Source organism: Tarenaya hassleriana, unplaced genomic scaffold, assembly GCF_000463585.1.
Source record: "Tarenaya hassleriana unplaced genomic scaffold, ASM46358v1 Cleome33, whole genome shotgun sequence".
Classification (NCBI taxonomy): Eukaryota; Viridiplantae; Streptophyta; class Magnoliopsida; order Brassicales; family Cleomaceae; genus Tarenaya; species Tarenaya hassleriana.
The window spans coordinates 1,308,706-1,329,243 of record NW_010966459.1 but is presented as its reverse complement, the minus strand read 5'-3'; the positions used below and the strand labels follow the sequence as shown (position 1 = coordinate 1,329,243).

At 38.2% G+C, this 20,538-nt stretch overlaps 3 protein-coding genes and 2 long non-coding RNA genes across 6 annotated transcripts; 3 read left to right on the top strand and 2 right to left on the bottom strand.

Annotated features, from left to right (window-relative positions):
• Positions 1 to 1,135: 1,135 nt before the first annotated feature.
• On the top strand, positions 1,136 to 4,008 carry LOC104821514 (deoxycytidylate deaminase). 2 transcript variants are annotated; one of them, XR_773086.1, is made up of 10 exons: positions 1,136 to 1,421; positions 1,760 to 1,835; positions 2,158 to 2,197; positions 2,284 to 2,342; positions 2,562 to 2,599; positions 2,705 to 2,768; positions 2,908 to 2,961; positions 3,135 to 3,236; positions 3,323 to 3,598; positions 3,711 to 4,008. XR_773086.1 is itself a non-coding variant. In XM_010552429.1 (9 exons), the coding sequence occupies exons 1-9, from the start codon at positions 1,231 to 1,233 to the stop codon at positions 3,377 to 3,379; spliced, it is 681 nt and encodes a 226-aa protein (XP_010550731.1). In that variant the 5' UTR covers positions 1,136 to 1,230; the 3' UTR covers positions 3,380 to 3,635. The 2 variants fall into 2 exon arrangements, 1 of the variants encoding a protein (XP_010550731.1); XM_010552429.1 differs by lacking the exon at positions 3,711 to 4,008 and having other exon boundaries at positions 3,323 to 3,635.
• LOC104821515 (SNF1-related protein kinase regulatory subunit gamma-1) lies at positions 3,911 to 7,180 on the bottom strand. Its single transcript, XM_010552430.2, has 6 exons — positions 6,853 to 7,180; positions 5,812 to 5,984; positions 5,360 to 5,512; positions 4,971 to 5,246; positions 4,627 to 4,790; positions 3,911 to 4,356 (listed from the first exon to the last, which is right to left on the bottom strand). Exons 1-6 carry the CDS (start codon positions 7,055 to 7,057, stop codon positions 4,056 to 4,058), a joined length of 1,272 nt encoding a protein of 423 aa, XP_010550732.1. The 5' UTR covers positions 7,058 to 7,180; the 3' UTR covers positions 3,911 to 4,055.
• A 5,477-nt stretch (positions 7,181 to 12,657) lies between these two features.
• LOC109117000 lies at positions 12,658 to 13,376 on the bottom strand. The gene is made up of 2 exons (XR_002024509.1): positions 13,246 to 13,376; positions 12,658 to 12,908 (listed from the first exon to the last, which is right to left on the bottom strand). It is a non-coding gene; the product is annotated as an uncharacterized LOC109117000 (long non-coding RNA).
• Positions 13,377 to 14,772: 1,396 nt separating this feature from the next.
• LOC109116995 lies at positions 14,773 to 15,491 on the top strand. Its single transcript, XR_002024507.1, has 2 exons — positions 14,773 to 14,903; positions 15,241 to 15,491. It is a non-coding gene; the product is annotated as an uncharacterized LOC109116995 (long non-coding RNA).
• Positions 15,492 to 18,566: 3,075 nt separating this feature from the next.
• LOC104821513 (cytochrome P450 94B3) lies at positions 18,567 to 20,291 on the top strand. The gene has a single exon (XM_010552428.1). It carries the CDS (start codon positions 18,611 to 18,613, stop codon positions 20,126 to 20,128), a length of 1,518 nt encoding a protein of 505 aa, XP_010550730.1. The 5' UTR covers positions 18,567 to 18,610; the 3' UTR covers positions 20,129 to 20,291.
• Positions 20,292 to 20,538: the final 247 nt, after the last annotated feature.

Sequence of the window (20,538 nt, the reverse complement as noted above, 5' to 3'; positions counted from 1 at the left end):
TGCCTCTGGAAATGACGTATTAACCCCTCGTTTTTTTAGAGTCGTTTTACAGTAATAGGAGGGTATTTTAGTAAAATAAATGTCGAGCCAAGAGGATGCGTCCGTTGAAGAAGAGCCAAAGAGAAATAACGGATCGCGTTATTTGGCCATGAGGAAACTTTGTAAGTCATTTTATTTTTATTATTGATTTTTTTTAATGTCGTTAATTTTTTTCGCATCTTTTTCGTTCCTCTATTTTTATAATTACTCACTTTACGTTATCTTTTTTTTTTTTAATACTTTTCAAAGGATATGAAGGGGTTGTGTAATAATTGGAGATGCACGTGGATTAATGGGTTCGAAAAGCTCCTTTTATAACCTCTTTAAATAACATAATACCAAAATTATCATTTTAGCTATAGCTTAGTACCTATCATTTTCACTTGCAGAATGTTATATATTTATACATATAATCGGAGAGACACTCTGATTGAACCAACGTTTTGTGTTTGGAGTTTCTGTGGGAAAAAAACAGAGGGCTTAACAAGATAATTAATAATTTAATATCAAATCATTAGTAATATCCTTGGTATTTATCATTTTTTTACATACATATATATATACATATATATGTATAGTCTACAATTGACAAGAAAAAAACCTAGCTAAATATCAAAAGCTATACAAGTAAAATGTTGAAAATGATTTTTTTTATATCGCTGAGAATTTCAATTATTATCTTTTGAACGCATTGTTTAGATAAATTTCTATCGACGTCATAACTAACGGACGATAGATTAACGAATAAAGAATCGAGCCCTGAGCCTTCAATCTCTCGTTGAATGATTTTAGTTAATTCTTTAGAACCATCTGGATCGGAACAAGGGCACGACCAATCTTGAAATGCGTATAATACTTGAAAGAAATCGTTATCATTACTGAAATTTTAAATAAATAAAAAAGAACTAATTCTTTCATGCAAACCTGCGCCGAAATAGTAAATAATATTACAACCAATCCGGTTTTCGCATTTTGAAAACCAAACCTTAACCGGAATGTTAGCTAAACCGATAAACGAGCAATCTCTCCTGAGCCGAAACCTAAACCAGGAGCGCGTGTATTTCACTCTCATAGTTTTCCCGCTTTATTTTATCGCTGATTAGGTTACAGAGAACAGAACGAATCTTTTCTCGCCGGACGGAAAATTTCCCTGAAGATTTTCTCGCGTCTTCTTTGTCCTCGTGAAGCTCCATGAACTCACGAGATCTTGCCCTTGTCTCTACGGCGGCTATTTTTGGTGCTTTAACTTCAGCGGTTGCTTTTCGCTTCTTCCCCTTGAACCTTAGAAAACCCAACTCCCGAAGAACTGCTTCCACACAAAATGGCGAACTTTCCAGAAGATTCCCGGCTCAGGATCCTTTTGATCCTTCGAAACGAAAAGGGTTTGTCGAATTTCTAACGAATTCATCAATTAGGGCCTTTTCTCGTGATTCGATTCAGTTTTTAGCCAGAATTAATTCTAGAGAAATCTATGAACTTTCCCGATGGCTTACATACGTGAAGATTCTCTGAGATTTTGTTGAAATAAATGAGATAATTAGCTAGAATTTGGTGACATCTCCCGGGAAGGTGTTAGATTTTCCCTGCGTTTATACATTTCTGATTCTAGTAGGATTTATGCCTCAGGTCTCATCTTAAATGTTAACGCTTTAGGATTACTTCCGATAGAATTGGAGCCTTTTCCTGAATTCGTGTTGCTTAATTTGATGCTTCCACCCAGATACTTAACATGGGATGATTACTTCATGGCGATTGCATTTCTGTCAGCGGAACGATCAAAGGATCCTAACAGGCAGGTAGTTCCACCTTTCTGGTGGCTATTTCTGATTTTTCAGTGAGGTTATGTTTATTCCCTGGACTCCTTCCTAAAGCCTCTTCCATGTATACATGGCGCCGAGGTGATTCTTTGAGGTTTTTTATATTGATCTAAAGATTAGAGCTGGCAGGTATCGTTATGTAGTTAAATAGTCGATACATTAGACTTTCAGGTTGTATAGGTTTACGGGCGTAAGATCTCCGTGTTTAGTGTTTAGAGTGACAGAGTGGTCCACAAATTCAATAGTATCTATTGGTGGAATTTTTCAAAATGACCATCCATCTTTGCTTTTGCTGCAACAGGTGGGTGCCTGTTTGGTAAGCCAAGATGGTGTGATCCTTGGTAAGATCGCTTCGGCTAAAATAATCGATCTGAGGAAAACCTTGTCTTTTGCATCAGTATAATAAAAGAATCCTTCTTTTGTTTAGGGATTGGTTATAATGGGTTTCCTCGAGGTTGTTCAGACGACAAACTTCCTTGGGCTAAGGTATAATATTTATCTACCAGAAGAAATGTTTTGGTGAATGTTTTTGGACTCAACACACATAGTAAGTTACCATCGGTATCAAGTTCAAATATACTACATTTGATTAAAAGCAGAGATTTATTTCGGGTAAAATTGATCGAGTAGAGGTTTATATACGTAAATTTCATCATCATGTATTTTGGAAGGTTAGTAGTAAATCTTTTCGTGCTAATTCTTCAGAAATCAAAAACTGGGGACCTTTTGGAGACGAAGTACCCGTGAGTATTCCATTCCATTGGTTCCAGCTACCACTGTATGGTTCAAGTTTGATTGTCCATTCAGTTTATTGGTATGCTTTTGTGTTCCTAATTCTGGTTTTACAGCTATGTTTGCCATGCTGAAGTTAATGCCATACTGAACACAAACCATGCATCCGCCGCCGGACAGGTAATGTTCCATTTTCCACGTTCTAAGATGAACTCGAGAAAATGAAAGTGTGATAACATCTTGTGCTAAGATAAATGTGGAACAATCAATGTTTTCAAAAAGGGTTTTTAACTTTCAACTTCCTCTAAATCTTTTGCAGAAGCTCTATGTTACGATGTTTCCTTGCAACGAGTGCGCTAAGATTATTATCCAGGTTCGTCAATTGCATCCATGCTAATCAATAGGTTGTGTTTCCTTAATATAGGTAACCCTGTCAGATGATTTCTTTGCAAGCCCTCTAATCGTTTCAATACTTAACATATAAAATCGGTTCTTATGATAGTTTTAACGGTTTGTGAGCTTATATGCAAGGACTTGTTTTTGCAGTCTGGTGTTGCTGAGGTCATATATTTTGTAGAGAAGAGACTAACCAAGTCGGATGTCGCTTATGTAGCTTCTAACAGGCTCTTATCCATGGCCGGCATCAAAGTGAACTCTTCTACAATATGAAATCTTGTTTGTGAGTTTGGTCGTGAGATCTGGTCTGAAACAGCACAGCTTCTGTTTTGTTTCAGGTAAGGAAACATCAGCCACGGATGGACGAGATCTTGATCAAGTTCCAAGAGCCCTGAGTCTGTCATTTATATTTTCTTCTGCTATTTGCTCCCCCATTGCAGGATCTAAGGACCTGACTGTACCAAATTAAAATAGAGGGCTAAGTCTTAATTTTATAGAAGTTCGCCTGCCAAATTACAATTTTCTTTCTTCCTCTTTTCTCTTTAATGCATCTACGGGATAATCCTCAAATTGTTTTGCTTGGAGCATCATCATGTTGATTCAGAATATGATTGGTATAACATTCTCAAAATGTATTCTTATTTATTCCAATATGGCTTCGTGTATTATTGGGAATTGAAATAATTTATGATCATATATTTAATCATCTATGATTTGGAATTGCAGGTGATCATTGCAAATGAAATCTACCATAGAACTCCGATTAGTAGGCGCGATCATATTTTACAAAATTGATAGTCCTAAAGGTGGATGCTTTACCCCAGATGCGGACAATTTTGCAACTTCATAAAAGGTGGGGGCAAAAATGAGAAATCCAACTTGAGACGGGCTCATCTTTTTTATTTCCCTGTTCGAACACGTAGGTCGGTATATAAACACAGATTCTGTCATCAAGAAAGCTCGGAGTCTCAAAAGCAATGTTCAGACAAGAACCAAAACAGCAGTTTCATTCATTCATTCACACGTACAAAACATCACAAACACACTGAAACGGCGGCACTTGGTTGGAAGTCAGACTCGGCTGTTCACTGGAAGAGGCAAAACCCCATCGAAGAAATCCCCGAAATAACCAGGCGGCTCATGAACCAGTCTCGAGATGATGTCTCGCAGCGTGATGAGGCCTTCGAGGTTGCCATCCTCATCCACTACGTATATTCTGTGGATCTTCTCGGTATCAAGCATCAGAATCAGTTCTTTCAGGGTGTGGTTCTTCGTGCAAGCGATCACTCCACTCAGCATCGGGGCAGATGTCTCCCCGTGATTCTCCAAGTACTCCCTCACCGCCTCTAGAAAGTTCTTCGCAGTGATTGACCTGAAAACATATATCAACCAGAGCAAAAAAGATATTATGAGCTGAATGTTTTTTTTTTGGTTGCTGACAGATCAAGATCTTGGAATGTTGATCGGAACACATAAGTGAAAACCCGGGCATTTTTGGACAACAATCTGCATGATGTATTATTTTTCCAGTCACACACCGGAAGTTTTCGCCTTGGAGGCTTCTAAGTTCTAACATTAAACTCCGGGACCAAACTTCATATCATTCCCAAAAGCAGCCATTGACAAGGAACTATGAACCAACCTGTTGTCGTGGTAGATCTCTGGTGCAGTGAGAAGAAAGTGAACGTCTCTTAGGCTTATGTTGCCCAATGGTTTATTACTTTCCCGGTCAATCACGGGCATACCTCCGATTCTCTTTTTCCTCATCAGCTTGAACACCTGAAGAACCGGTTCATCATCATACACCTATATAACAGGGAGAACAGTGTAGTTTAGTAGAAGATAACTACCAAGTTCATATCATACTTACAAAGATTATCCATCTTCATCGGATACACAAACATGATCTTATAGGAAATTATGATTGCTAGAAGCTACACTAAAATTCCTTTGGAACTAGAGCTTTGAAGAAATATACAAGCTAACCTTGATCATATGACCTTTTGACATAATGGGGAGACCGACTTCAGATAGAGTTTTGGTTCCCCAGTTCTCGAACCAGTGTAGCCCGGCACATTCTGCCAGCATGTGGATAACTGCTGATTGTGTGATTATGTTCTCAATCTTTGCTTCGCCCAAATCCACCACTGGGATGCTTTTCATTTTGTACTTTGAAAGAAGCAACAGCATTGTTAGAAAGGAGTTCTCCTTCTGAAGAGCAAGAAATGGAGCCCATCGGAATGTTCCAGATATATCTTGGACCTGTTGGGGAAAAGAATCTTGAAAATCTAGAACTTGTGGGGGATTATACCCAAGAAAGTTACAAACTTTTAGGATATATCGGATGATTTGGATCCAATTTCGATGAATCTCACCTTGGTATTCTTGTATAGCTCTGATGAAGTAAGAGCCTCAAAGAAGTTTCCAGATGTTACTGCTGAATCCCCATTGCCTGAAACCTCAGCATCATGAAAAGTTCCGTTTACAGCTGCAACCGAAGACGGGCTTCTGGGAGATGGAGGTTCTAACTGCACATAAAGGTGAAAAAAAAAGACAAGTAAAAGATCACTTTCAGACAGGGAGACTGTTCGGCAACCAAGCTGTTTGCCTTTGCAGTGGAAAACATACCGATAATCTTTTGCTTGGATATCAAACCACGGAATAATATCAACCCACAAATGGTTTGACCTGTTTTAACTAAAGAGAACCGTTCTTTACAAGCTATTGGTATATTTCCATGGAACGACTGAGAACATATTTTCTAGTGCAAAGGAGAAAACATCGAAAGATTAAATATCTCAAATAGAGGGTTAGGCTAGACAATGACCTGATGCAAAAGCCAGACAACGATGCCTGCAAACTCCACAATGCCGAGGTAGCGGTCAATCCAGCTGTCATCTTCAGCTGCCTTGACATTCACCACTGGTGCGCTCAAGATCTTGTGCTTCGAGAGTATCTCAACAGCTTCAGCCAAAGTTGCATCGGATTTGATCTCGACGTCTAGACCCAACAGTGCATGTAATTCAGAAAGATGAGACAACAGAACAGAAGCTATTCGCAGAAAACGTGACTACTTATTGTACAGAGACATAGTGTCAACTCCTTTCTCTGTACATAATAAGATTTGTGTCTAATTTCAAGTTCATCCTCCATTAGCTCTGATTCCCAAAATCCAAGGCTATTGGGGCCAAAGTTTCTCTTCAAATCAGCAACAGATCAAAGATCAATTCAGTTCAAACTCAGCTGTCCATGATAAGATGGGATCGATTCCAGTCTTCAGATTTTCAGAACAGTCACCAAGAGCTCGTTATCAATGCCCAAATGCCCAAAAGTGGTTATACATACAATTCTACCTCCGACCAAACGATCACAATCATCACAGACATGTTTACACCTACTAAACATAACCCGGTATCCAGAAAAAGCAGATGATCAGTCTCACTAACCCAGAATCACATATACATACATACATACATACATACATCAATTCACACGATTCGGTCTAAGATCGTCATCAGAAATGAAATCATCACAACCATCTAGCAAGCGTCTGTGATCAATACCCAGAATCACATATTCACATATAATTACAACTATTACAAAGATCAGCATCCAAGTTTCCAAGCCCTCCCTCAAATCGTGCATACATATACGATTCCCAACCAACATTCACCAAAACTTATGATCAGTGCCCATATCTCAATCAAACAACATTCTCAAACCCTAGACACAACCATCTACATATACCCCCCCCCCAAACTAAAGATCACCGATCATAACAAGTTCATGATCAATACCCACATCTCAAAATTCACACACGAGGCAGACGCATACACAAAGACAAGGACACATACATACATATATATACCTTGGCAGGCAGGTGCGGGCGGGAAGGCGGAGACGGGGATGCTCTCAAAGCAAGCGTTGAGCTTATCAGTGGGACTGAGCTGCGGCTCCTGAACATCCCAGAGATCTTCGACTCGCATTCCAAGCTTCGCTTCCGGGCTCGACACGTCACTTCTTTGACTCAAGCTCTCACTCCTCACTATCTTTATCTCCGGCACACTCGCCATCTTTTCCGACAAACCCACCGTGAAAGTTCCCGTCTTTTCCTCCGAAACCCCCAAAAAAGAAACCTCTCCTTTTCGATCGGAAGTGTTTCGGTGATGGTCTACGATCGTTGAATTGAAATACCCATTCGCTAGAGATCTTGATCCCAGTAATTAAAAGGAAAAGTATCAAAAAATCTTCACTAAGAAATTGCTCTCAGCCCCCTTATGTTTGAAAACGTATGAATAATGGCCTATATTTGTATTTATTCTTATAAAATCCATTCATTGTATTCTGGAAAAGTTTCTTGAGGGAAATAGTTATAGGAGTATTAGTCAATTGCAAACATATTCTGAATAAAATATGGTTTTACAATTTTCCAATTTCGAGGATTATTTCATATGCGAATAATGGTACACATTCTTTGAAAAATTAAAAAGTGATGAAAGCATTTTTTGCAGTTTAGAGGATTAGTAGAAATCTAAAACTTTATGATACTTTAACAGTGTGAATATATTGTGATGTTTTTAAATATCATAATCATAAAATAGTTTGACAAAACAAAAATATCAAACTAAAATATAAAAATGCCATTATTTCGAATTTCGGGTAATATTAGATTTGATGTTATAGTCATCAGGTAATACTACGTTTGACTATATATACATTTGATGAGAATTCTATAATTTTTCCGGTAAGAGGCGGGATGTGTGATATTAGAGATATGGGTGTGATTTTGAAGATAAGACAAAAATATAGGGCAGACGTGTGAATATTTTTGTGTTAATGTCAAATCCTCTCTTGATTACTTTCAACCTGTAAAAGAGTAAGATAGAGTGTACTTATGCACACGGCGATACGGTAGACATCGACTGAGATTATCGATCAGGACCATTGGATTCAACGTTGGAGACACGTGGACAGTAACGGCGATCTAAAGATATAAAAGCGAAAGGCGACACTGTTGAAGTCATCATAATGCTTATCTGTTTATCTTTAGTGTCTGTCCAATTCAATAATTTAGTATTTTTTTAATATATTTTAAACACATAAATGGATAAAGATGGGTAGCCGACTGAATAAAAAAAATATTTTTGGCAATATTATCCACTCTTCCTTCAGTCATTATTATAGAGATATAATGAAAAATCAAATAAAAATATTTTATTTTGATTAGAATATAAGTAAAATAATTTAAGGATTAATTAAAATAATTTGATTACGAAGAAAGCATTAATAAAATGGTTAAAATGTAGAATGTAAAGGCTATAGCAAATTTAGGAATATTAGAACATCAAAAGGGCGACATACGGATAATTTATGCCTTAATAATATAGATTAACTGTTAAAATGTGGAAATTTAGGAATCTTCACTTGAATCTGCTAGGCGTTCTGGCAGCCCGATTCGTCAAATCAAACTGCGGAAAGTTTGGAGACGTTCGTCACGTTGATATTGATCAACGAAGACGCCGTGTTGTCGGGATCGTATGGTCGAACGGTGTCGGTTGCAGCGGCATCAGTGGGGGCAGCGACATTGGGATCGGTTGCAGTCGGAGCAGCAGGGTGAATGCCAGCGGAGGATGTGCCGTCGGAGGACATGTCCGATTAGGTTCTCTGGGAAATCAAGGTTTTGGAAAAAAAAAAGATAGGAGGTTGTCGTTAAACCGAGGCGTCTGATACCATGAACGAGAGATTGGGAAAATAGTTTTCTGTGTATTGCATTATGTGATTTACAAGACATATATACATGCATGAGGAGATGATTGAAGAAACAAATACAGCAAAGAATCAGGGATTGATACTAAAAATAATAACAATATTATTTCCTTCCTTTAGTTTGTGCTCCTCAACCTTCGTCTCTTACAATCCGGTAACTTTGCTGAATTGCCCTTTTTTTTATTTCGGTTGATTCGCTACGTAATTTGGGTTCTGGCTCGATGAAATTCGGGGTTATAGAAAGTAATCGGCTTTTACCCTTTTGTTCAATTTGGTCCAAACTTGATAAATCTCAGTTGTAGAGGCACCGGAATCTTGTCGCCGTAATTCGAAGATGGAAGACATGACCCATTTTGAGGTTCGAAGCAATCGTGCTACTTTTATGCCCAAAAATAGCTTAGTTTGATTTGGATGGATGCCGATTGTCTTGGGACATATGAGCTTGAACATCAGACATGTGCCTGTCAAATTTTGCGATGACAAGCGATGAATCCGTTTAGAGTGGCATTGTGTTGTTCTTAGGAGTTAGAACGGTCCTGCACATTGTTACTTTTCAGTATAATAGGAACCGTTGAACGGAGGATCCTATAGATGGGGTGCTATGAGTAGGTGTGCTTTCATCTTGTTAGCCTCCGGAAAGGAATTCCGAACGCAGACTGCGAAAACCTAGGCTTCTCTGCGATAACTTGGGGGTGTTTCCTGATCTGATGTTCGAACATTTTCGTCGTTCCACCACGCGATTCTATCTTTAGCTAAGGCTTTGGCAGTGATGCTGAATGGGGAGAGAGGGTGGTTTGTTTAGTCTTGGAACTGTTGATAGTTTTCTTTCTTCGGATTTTTCCTTCGGTTCATGGGGCAGCCGATGTTTCTTTCTATGCCAGATCGGACTGTGGTGTTTGGCTGGTTTTTCGTGTGATGTCTATCTATCAGTAATTGTTAACTGATTATGAAAATTTATTTCATACATGTGATCATTCTTCATTTGCCTGTGACTGCTGGGAGGTATGAGGATCTATACACGCCAGCATGATACAAGGTAATTTACTAATTGGGTTATGTTCCTAGGTTCTTCACCGTTTAAACTCTTAATATCCGGGAGACATTATCAAGTTTTATGGCTCACTCGCTCTTATGAGAATGTGGATGCATACTCGATTCAGAAGAAGCTGCGTTTAATTTCAAGCTGTCGTTCGCTACTCTTTTTCCTTATTGAATTATCAAAGAGAATCATTAAGTTATTGTCATTTCTATATCCAGAAAGACAACAGATCAAAACAAAGGGGGTCATTGATTCAATTCATTGGACCATCGCATAACTTTTTTTGCTCTTTCATCGATCTAAAATGTCCGTGGTGTCAAATTTATAATTTGTTCGGTTTTTACTTTTGATCTTGCAGCTACTATAGTTTCCTCATTTGCTTCTTTTGTCGCACAATAGAGCTGAAAATAGGGATCTGGACGACCGAACCCCTGCCAGAGGGGCTACTATTGGAACTCGACAAGGTAAGCCACATGTGATTCTGTTCTGTAATCGCATGCTCAGAAATCTAAACGCCGCTTAGAGTGAAACGTTGTTCTTCCTGCACGGGAGGGACCTAACGGCCGCACGGCTGAAAGAGACTTACCGTTCTTTGGCTTCGAGCCCTTCTAAAGGAGAAAAAGTTTTCCAGCAAACAAAGGAAGAAAGGCAAGTCTCCACTGGCATCTTTGCTAAAAATTACGTGTCTGCTTGTTCTTTCTATTTATAGTGTTAGTATATTGATATATTATTATTATCTATTACAATTATTTTCCTAAAATTATGCCACTAATTATACTTAATTTCCTCCATGTTTTCCTCCATGTTTTCCTCCATGTCTCTTCCATGTTTTCTTCCATGTTTTATGTCATTATGTCTTTTATGCATTGTATATATATGAGATGTAATCCTCATCATAAATTTATTCAATCACATTTTTATAAACCAAATTCTATCATGGTATCAAGAGCTTAAGTCAAAAGACATTATTTTTTTTTTTTCTCCTTCGAAACTTTTTTTTTTCCTCCTTCGGCTATCACGCACGTCGCCGATCTTCTCTTTACGCTATGGCCTCTTCCGACTCTCCTTCTAGCTCTGCCGGTCTCCCGAGCGACACGGTCACGATCTTTGACTCCGACAATCCGAGCTCGACGTTGATTAACGTCAAACTTCCACGCTTACCTCATCTCGACCTCTTGAACTTTTATACTCGGACGTATGGACTTCGCCCGTCACCTCTTTTGACGGGTACAAGTATTATGTTATTTTTGTTGATCATTTTACCCGATATACATGGTTTTACCCTATGCGGCACAAATCTCATGTTTCGACTATTTTTCCAAAGTTTAAATCTCTTGTTGAAAATCGTTTTCAAACAAAAATTGTCACTCTTTATTCGGATAATGGTGGAGAATATATTGCACTTCGAGATTTTCTTTCGTGTCATGGTATTTCGCATCTTACTTCTCCTCCCCACACACCCGAGCATAATGGTATTTCGGAACGTAAACATCGTCATGTTGTTGAAACCGGACTTACAATTTTATCTCAAGCTCTCATTGATCTAATTCTCGCTGGCCTCGGTGATGAGTACAAGACTATCAAAGACGTCGTACATGCTCGAGACACTCCGATCTCATTTGTCGAGTTACATGAGAAACTGTTGAGTCTTGATGTCGACCTTGCTGCCATACATCTCTCAGATCCTCCTATTTCGGCTTATGCAACACAACATACCTCTCGATCTTGGCGCCCTCCCACTGGTTTTGGTCCCCAACCTTCATCAATGCCCTGACCTTCTCTTGCTCAGGGTTCTCGCTCAACTCAATCCCGATCTCAACCATGGCGTACACAGTCTCGAGGATACCTCGGAAAATGCCAACTCTGCGGTGTTCAAGGGCATAGTGCCCGAACATGCCGCCTGCTTCCTCCTTCGGTTGCCCGCTCTCCTGCCGACTCCAGTCCACCTCATACCACTGGTCCTTGGAAACCATTGGCTCAGACTGCAACTGTCTCCCCCTCTCAACCATCATCTTGGTTGCTCGACTCGGGAGCCTCTCATCATGTCACTACCGACCTTGCTAATTTATCTCTCCATTCACCCTACCAAGGAGGAGATGAAGTTATCATTGGCAACGGCTCCGGACTTGCCATAACACACACTGGTTCCTCGTCTCTTCCCTCTAACTCTCGTCGTCTTAATCTTCAAAACGTCCTTTGTGTTCCTACCATGCATAAGAACCTCATATCCATTCATCAACTTTGTTATTCTAACAATGTTTCGGTGGAATTCTTTTCTCGTTTCTTTCAGGTGAAGGATCTCAACACGATTTCAGCCAATGACATAAAGAGGATGTGTCCTCGTGCCAATTACACGACCAATAAACGGCGCCGTTTTAGTGAGGTCGAACAACCAAAACCTTTTTTTTTTGTTTTGAATTACAAACTTCCAATAATAATAAAGAGCCTTCGAGTGGTCCCCACTGAGTTTGATGGCAGAGATTATACAAATCTCGCTCTCTCTTGTCATTTCCACCGTCCATTTGAAGTTATCCGAAACATACAATTACAAACAAAACGAGACAATTACTATACCACACGGATATTTTTTTTTTCCCTTTGTTTAGTCTACGATTTTAGACTAATGTAATAATAAATGAAAAAGAAAATTTTGATAGTATTAAAGATTATATTGAAATCAATAAATTAAAACAAAAGTATAACGAAATCATAATTTTTAAAAATGGAAGATGGCAAGGAGGATTCTATCACCACTATCAATCGTGTCAACAACATCATTGCGTATATATAACATAATATATAAAAATTTATATATATCATTTTGGATCATATAAATCTTATATAAATTACAAATGTAAACATTTCGCATAGAATAATGCAAAATAATTTAACAATGTGAAAAATAATTTAAACAAGTTACAATTTAATGTCACGCCAATTTTGTAAAACATTTTTTGGCAAGTAATGGAGATTCCAAAACTTGGAAGGAGAAAATATCTAAGAAGGTAGAAGGGTTTCTATTCGTCATTGTCCCAAATCCGTACGTAATAAAGTTCTGCTCATGTGACTCTTTGTTGTTCTCCTTTGTCCCACATCCAAACAAAACCCCTCACAATATTCTGCACGTTTTCATTTTATATTTATTCAAACAATTTTGGTCATTTTGGATAATCCTAAACCAAACAGGATCCATATCAGTTCCTGTCTCCTGGGACGTGTAAACTATGCGGTGTGCAGACCAAAATTTTACATGTTCAACAGTTCAAGAACACTCCCCCAACTTCAGATGACAGATCACAAAAGACCAAACAGTGACTCGTGTATTCAAGAACCCTAATTCCAGATGATTATAAGGTAGATCAAGAATCCTAATTTCCATATCATGCTTCTCCTCCCTAAGACAAAACCCTCTTAAGGGTACATCGATCCATGATCTATATCCCACAATTTGCTTACCGGATTAGCCGCTGAACTCATTCCGGCAGCCAAATATATGATCAGCAAAAACAATCGCCAGGAGAAACTATAACAGGAAACGAATCCATATGGTAACATGACAGATCATATGCATGATACTATATGATAGAATTTGGTTTATAAAAATGTGATTGAATAAATTTATGATGAGGATTACATCTCATATATATACAATGCATAAAAGACATAATGACATAAAACATGGAAGAAAACATGGAAGAGACATCTTGGCCGGTTTCTCCTTGAGTGCGGGTTTATTAACTCCCTCTCTGATACCTCATTGTTCATTCTTACCCGTGATATTGTTACTATCTATGTTCTTGTGTACGTTGACGATATCATTATCACGGGTAGCCACTCGAAGGATGTGCAGAGCTTCATTGATGTCCTCGCTCGTCGGTTCTCTATCAAAGATCTCGGCTCATTATCATACTTTCTTGGCGTCGAAGTCAACCGCACATCAACCGGTGTTCTCCTCACTCAACAACGGTACATTTCTGACGTTCTTGCACGACATTTTATGGCAGATGCCAAGGCTGTACCAACCCCGCTCCCATCTACCTTGAGCCTCCGACTCAACGCTGGTTCTCCTCTCGCCGATCCTACCGAGTACCGTCAGATTTTGGGTAGCTTACAATATCTTCTTTTCACTCGGCCTGACATTGCATTTGCCGTCAACAAACTATCTCAATACATGCATCGTCCGTGCTCGGATCATTTGCAAGCCCTCAAACGTATTCTCCGATATCTGAATGGCACTCGATCCCTCGGAGTTTTCATCTCACGTTCATCTTCTCTCTCACTACATGCATTTTCGGATGCCGACTGGGGAGGTGATCGTGATGATTTCTCTTCGACGGGAGCTCACATTGTCTATCTTGGACGCACTCCTGTGTCATGGTCGTCCAAGAAACAACGCTTTGCTGCCAAATCTTCCACTGAGGCCGAGTACAAATCAGTTTCCTCGACAGCATCCGAGGTACAATGGCTTATGTCTCTCCTCTCTGAGCTCGGTGTCATGTTCTCTCATATGCCGGTTATTTACTGCGATAATATTGGTGCTACATATCTATCGGCGAATCCTGTTTTTCATTCTCGGATGAAACATGTTGCCATTGATTACCATTACATTCGGGGTCTCGTTCAAGCTCAGAAGCTTCGCGTCTCTCATGTTTCATCTGCGGATCAACTTGCCGATGCTCTCACCAAATCTCTCCCACGCCAACGGTTTGAGTTTCTTCGGTCCAAGATCGGTCTTCTATCCGACACCGATCTTGCGGGGGCATGTTAGTATATTGATATATTATTATTATCTATTACAATTATTTTCCTAAAATTATGCCACTAATTATACTTAATTTCCTCCATGTTTTCCTCCATGTTTTCCTCCATGTCTCTTCCATGTTTTCTTCCATGTTTTATGTCATTATGTCTTTTATGCATTGTATATATATGAGATGTAATCCTCATCATAAATTTATTCAATCACATTTTTATAAACCAAATTCTATCATATAGTATCATGCATATGATCTGTCATGTTACCATATGGATTCGTTTCCTGTTATAGTTTCTCCTGGCGATTGTTTTTGCTGATCATATATTTGGCTGCCGGAATGAGTTCAGCGGCTAATCCGGTAAGCAAATTGTGGGATATAGATCATGGATCGATGTACCCTTAAGAGGGTTTTGTCTTAGGGAGGAGAAGCATGATATGGAAATTAGGATTCTTGATCTACCTTATAATCATCTGGAATTAGGGTTCTTGAATACACGAGTCACTGTTTGGTCTTTTGTGATCTGTCATCTGAAGTTGGGGGAGTGTTCTTGAACTGTTGAACATGTAAAATTTTGGTCTGCACACCGCATAGTTTACACGTCCCAGGAGACAGGAACTGATATGGATCCTGTTTGGTTTAGGATTATCCAAAATGACCAAAATTGTTTGAATAAATATAAAATGAAAACGTGCAGAATATTGTGAGGGGTTTTGTTTGGATGTGGGACAAAGGAGAACAACAAAGAGTCACATGAGCAGAACTTTATTACGTACGGATTTGGGACAATGACGAATAGAAACCCTTCTACCTTCTTAGATATTTTCTCCTTCCAAGTTTTGGAATCTCCATTACTTGCCAAAAAATGTTTTACAAAATTGGCGTGACATTAAATTGTAACTTGTTTAAATTATTTTTCACATTGTTAAATTATTTTGCATTATTCTATGCGAAATGTTTACATTTGTAATTTATATAAGATTTATATGATCCAAAATGATATATATAAATTTTTATATATTATGTTATATATACGCAATGATGTTGTTGACACGATTGATAGTGGTGATAGAATCCTCCTTGCCATCTTCCATTTTTAAAAATTATGATTTCGTTATACTTTTGTTTTAATTTATTGATTTCAATATAATCTTTAATACTATCAAAATTTTCTTTTTCATTTATTATTACATTAGTCTAAAATCGTAGACTAAACAAAGGGAAAAAAAAAATATCCGTGTGGTATAGTAATTGTCTCGTTTTGTTTGTAATTGTATGTTTCGGATAACTTCAAATGGACGGTGGAAATGACAAGAGAGAGCGAGATTTGTATAATCTCTGCCATCAAACTCAGTGGGGACCACTCGAAGGCTCTTTATTATTATTGGAAGTTTGTAATTCAAAACAAAAAAAAAAGGTTTTGGTTGTTCGACCTCACTAAAACGGCGCCGTTTATTGGTCGTGTAATTGGCACGAGGACACATCCTCTTTATGTCATTGGCTGAAATAATAGTTTTTTTTTTGGGGGTAAAAACTGAAATAATAGTTTCATGGTCCTTGTTTTAAAAAACACGTGTAAAATATTGTTTTACCTGTGTTTTTATGATTTTTGAGTATATAGCTGGGTAAAAAATGATAAATTTTCGGGTTATAAAAAAAAATACATCATATAGTATGATTTATTTTTTGGTTAACTTAGTATAATTTATTTTATTATTACTTTTATGTGTATGGGCGAATTTTTTTTTTAGTTAAAGTGTGTGTGGCCGATTTTGCGACACACACATATACGAAAGTAAGCCACTACGACTGACGGAGCCGTTCCGACTCCAAGTAGTTCCATTTGTTCAGGAGTAATGATGACACAAATTCAATCACGTGGAACACGTGCCATGAAATCCCCCACACTATTTGATGGACGGATAACAAGTGTGTGTACTGCTTTTTTTTTCCATCTCGTGCGTTTTATTTCCTTGGATCTTTCTGTATTTCGGCTGCAGAAATTATCCACGTGCTCTTACTGCCACTTTCTCGTGACATATATTGTTATTTTTTATATTGTTTTTATTCGTTTCCATAAATCCATGTAGACGCTTTTTCTTTTTTACTATGTGGAAAGATATTTATAATATCTAGTACGGCCATTTTTTTTTTCTGATTCTCATAGGTATCTTTTCATGATTCAAACATTTGAGTAAATTTATATAAGTATTTTTTTTGTGTATAAAAATTAGATACTTATTGTATCCATCTTATAACTCATAGATTTCCAGTTCTCTGTCATGGTTTCGGAGGCAGTCTTTGAATTTCATATGCATTATTCTTTATGAGTTAAATAAAATTATATATATATAATTAAATTAATCTTTTTGACGATGAGAATTTCCAAAATGTTGACAATCACATGAAAACACCAATTATATATGTTCTGGTAATACTATTTTGGTTTTAGAGTGAACCAGTTAAAACTAATAAAACATCATTAACATAGTGGCTATGTATTAATATTAGTGATTATAAGGAATGAAATTATAAATCCTGATAAAAAAATATCACATAATTAGATTAATAATAGTTATCAATACACGTAGTCTTTTTTTTTTCTGTAATAGACCGTGTGTTCTCTTCTTCTTCTTCTTTTTTTTTTTTTAAACTCCGGCTCGAGGATTTAAACACGTGCTCGTGTCAACGTCTACAGCTCAGACTGTGTTTTTTTCTTCCTATGTCCTTGTGGTGTCCAGTTGCGTCGACATCAAACATAAAAGACATGTTTCTATTATTTTTTTTCATCTAAAAAAAATCATCCATAAATTCTTGAGTTTCGGTCTATTTATAGTTAAATATCTAGTTATTTTTTATGGAAACAAAAAATGAAGGGAACAAAATATATCTAATGGAAAAGATAGAGATTATATTATTCAATTTTTTTGTTGTTGAATTAAAGGAAAATATTTATTTAATCAACCTTTGTATATACATATATATGTGTGTGTATAATTTTATTCAATATTATTTATTTGGACTTCATAATTATATGTTTTTGAAATGTTATCATTTTAATTAAATTTTTTAATTTCATTATTTTTAAACATATTTCTACAAAAATACTATTTTCAAAAATTGTAATTAAAAATATCTAACGGTTATTACAAAAATGACCATGTAATTAAAAAAAATGACCATGTTTTAAAAGGCTGTGCTTTAAAATTTATAAAACACTGTAAAAATTATATTGTTTAGTCAATAAAATCGGAGTTATTCAAAATATTATCATATGATAAAATAATAATTAATAGATTATTTTTAACAAAACTAAAAATGCGGCATCTCGTAGCAAATAGATTTATTTATTTTTAACTCAAATTCACAACTCAAATTCTAACCGTACGTACGTATAGATTAATATAATCAATATTGTTAAAGAAAATTTTATTTACTTCTTATAAAAAAAATTACTTGCTTACTGAAAGAACAACAAGATTCCGAGAAAAGCATACGGAATTCAAACCGACATTATCGAGGAAGCGAAATTGCTAATAGGCCGCGTACACACACACGGCAATGCATAATAAATAATTCGCCGAGAAAAAAAAATAAAAGTATATAATTCGATTTCGTTTGTGGTTTATAAAAGATTGTAAAGCGGGGTTTGAACTGTTCAGTCGGCACGTCCTAACTTGTCTCCGATGATGCCACGTGTCCTTTTATAATATCAATTGGAAATAATTAATATTCGTTTTATTTTAAATACATTTATTAAAAGAATGCTGTCAAAGTTTCTATCTTAAAAAATGCCATGAAAATTATTTCAAGAAATTTTATTTTTGCGTTAATTAATATTTTAAATTTCTCCCGTGTATAGCTCGTGTCAAAATTAGAGAGCAGAAAAGTAAGTCGACAGGAGTATATCACGTGTGGAATTCCCACATATCATATTTGGACCGATGGTCGGTCCCACCGTATTTTTCGTCCATATATACTCCTCTCTCTTTCTCCCCCCAAAACTCCACAAACACAAAGAAACCCACATCCAAAGACAAGAAAAAAAGTAGAGGAAGAAAAAAAAAATGTTCCTCGCATCACTCGTCTTTCTCCTTCTAGGGTTTACCATTTCCATCGTCTTCTCGAGAAACAAAACCCTAGAGACCAATTCCAGGTATGGACCATCCTCCTATCCATTCATCGGATGCTTAATCTCCTTCTACGCTAACCGACGTCGTCTCCTCCAATGGTACACCGATCTCCTCTCCCTCTCGCCGTCGCAGACAATCTCCCTCCGCCGCCTTGGCAGCCGCCGGACTGTCGTCACTGCAAATCCCGACAACGTCGAATATATCCTCAAGACCAATTTTATTAACTTCCCCAAAGGCAAGCCCTTCACTGACCTCCTCGGTGATCTCCTCGGCGGCGGCATTTTCAATTCCGACGCCGACCAATGGAGCTCCCAACGCAAAGTCGCGAGCCACGAGTTCACAACTCGGTCCATCCGCGACTTCGGCTTCGAAGTCCTTCGGGACGAGGCCGAAAACCGCCTTATCCCGGTCCTCGAATCCGCCGCCTATGCCGGAGCTACGTTGGATTTGCAGGAGGTCCTAAAACGTTTCGCTTTCGACGTGGTTTGCAAGTTTTCTCTCGGAACCGACCCGGATTGCTTGGATCTGACCCGACCCGTTTCGCCTCTTGTCGTGGCCTTCGACACGGCGGCAGAGATCAGCGCCCGCCGCGCCATGGAGCCGATCTACGCCGTGTGGAAGATTAAGCGTTGGTTGAACGTGGGGAGCGAGAGGAGGCTGAGAGAAGCGGTCAGGACCGTACACGTGTCGGTCTCGGAGATCATTAGGGCCAAAAAGAAAAGCCTCGAGATCGGAACCGGAGACGAGGCCAAACAAGACCTCTTGTCAAGGTTTCTCTCCGCCGGGCATGGCGGAGACGCCGTGAGGGACATGGTCATAAGCTTCATTATGGCGGGAAGGGACACAACGTCGGCGGCGATGACGTGGCTCTTCTGGCTGCTGACGCAAAACGACGTCGCCGAGAAGAAGGTTCTTGAAGAAGTGGGCTCGTTGATGAAAGGCAAGGATGGAGATTTAGGGTTAGGGTTTGAGGATTTGAAAGTGATGAGTTATACGAAAGCTTGTCTCTGTGAAGCCATGCGGCTTTACCCTCCAGTGGCCTGGGACTCGAAGCATGCAGCGAACGACGACGTTTTGCCCGACGGGACACGTGTCAGCAGGGGAGACAAGGTGACGTATTTCCCCTACGGCATGGGGAGGATGGAGAAGTTGTGGGGGAAGGATTGGGACGAGTTTAAACCGGACCGGTGGTTAGCGTGTGAACCGGAAGACGGTGCGAGGCCGGTTTTGAGGAGTGTAAGCCCGTTCAAGTTCCCGGTTTTCCAGGCCGGTCCAAGGGTTTGTCTGGGGAAGGAAACGGCGTTTATGCAGATGAAGTATGTGATTGGTTCCGTTTTGAGACGGTTCGAAATCGTGCCGGTTTGTAATAACCGGCCGATTTTTGTTCCCCTTTTGACGGCCCACATGGCTAGTGGGTTCAAAGTGAAGATAAAGAGGAGAACAACTCAGTAATCAAGCTATTAGTAAAAACATATTTTAAATTATAATGTTTATGTGTAATTCATGTAATGAGATGCAAAATGAAGGTGTAGATTGGTATGTGAATAACAATATATCCGATGTTATAAAATATTTAAATCTGTTTGCTTAAATGGATCTCTGTATAATATGCTACAAGGGGATGTATATTATATATATATATTATATTGTATATATATATGAATTATTCAGTTTACCTATTTATCGGTTTCATCAAGTATGACTTCCATCCAAGAATAATAGATATTTTCCCGAGGATCAAGACATGCTTCGAGTTTTACGAATATAAATATTGGTACATATGTATATCATATATAATTTTCCTTTGATATGATACAATCGCGTTATTATTTTACAACGATAATATTAACATCAAGAAGATA

Coding starts and splice junctions, on each gene's coding strand:
- LOC104821514 (XM_010552429.1), top strand. CDS start 1,231: ATGAACTCACGAGATCTTGCCCTTGTCTCTACGGCGGCTATTTTTGGT. Junction 1,836..2,157: donor CAAAGGATCCTAACAGGCAG/GTAGTTCCACCT, acceptor TTGCTGCAACAG/GTGGGTGCCTGTTTGGTAAG. Junction 2,962..3,134: donor GCGCTAAGATTATTATCCAG/GTTCGTCAATTG, acceptor TTGTTTTTGCAG/TCTGGTGTTGCTGAGGTCAT.
- LOC104821515 (XM_010552430.2), bottom strand. CDS start 7,057: ATGGCGAGTGTGCCGGAGATAAAGATAGTGAGGAGTGAGAGCTTGAGT. Junction 5,247..5,359: donor AGCTATACAAGAATACCAAG/GTGAGATTCATC, acceptor TTTCCCCAACAG/GTCCAAGATATATCTGGAAC. Junction 4,357..4,626: donor GAGATCTACCACGACAACAG/GTTGGTTCATAG, acceptor ATATGTTTTCAG/GTCAATCACTGCGAAGAACT.
- LOC104821513 (XM_010552428.1), top strand. CDS start 18,611: ATGTTCCTCGCATCACTCGTCTTTCTCCTTCTAGGGTTTACCATTTCC.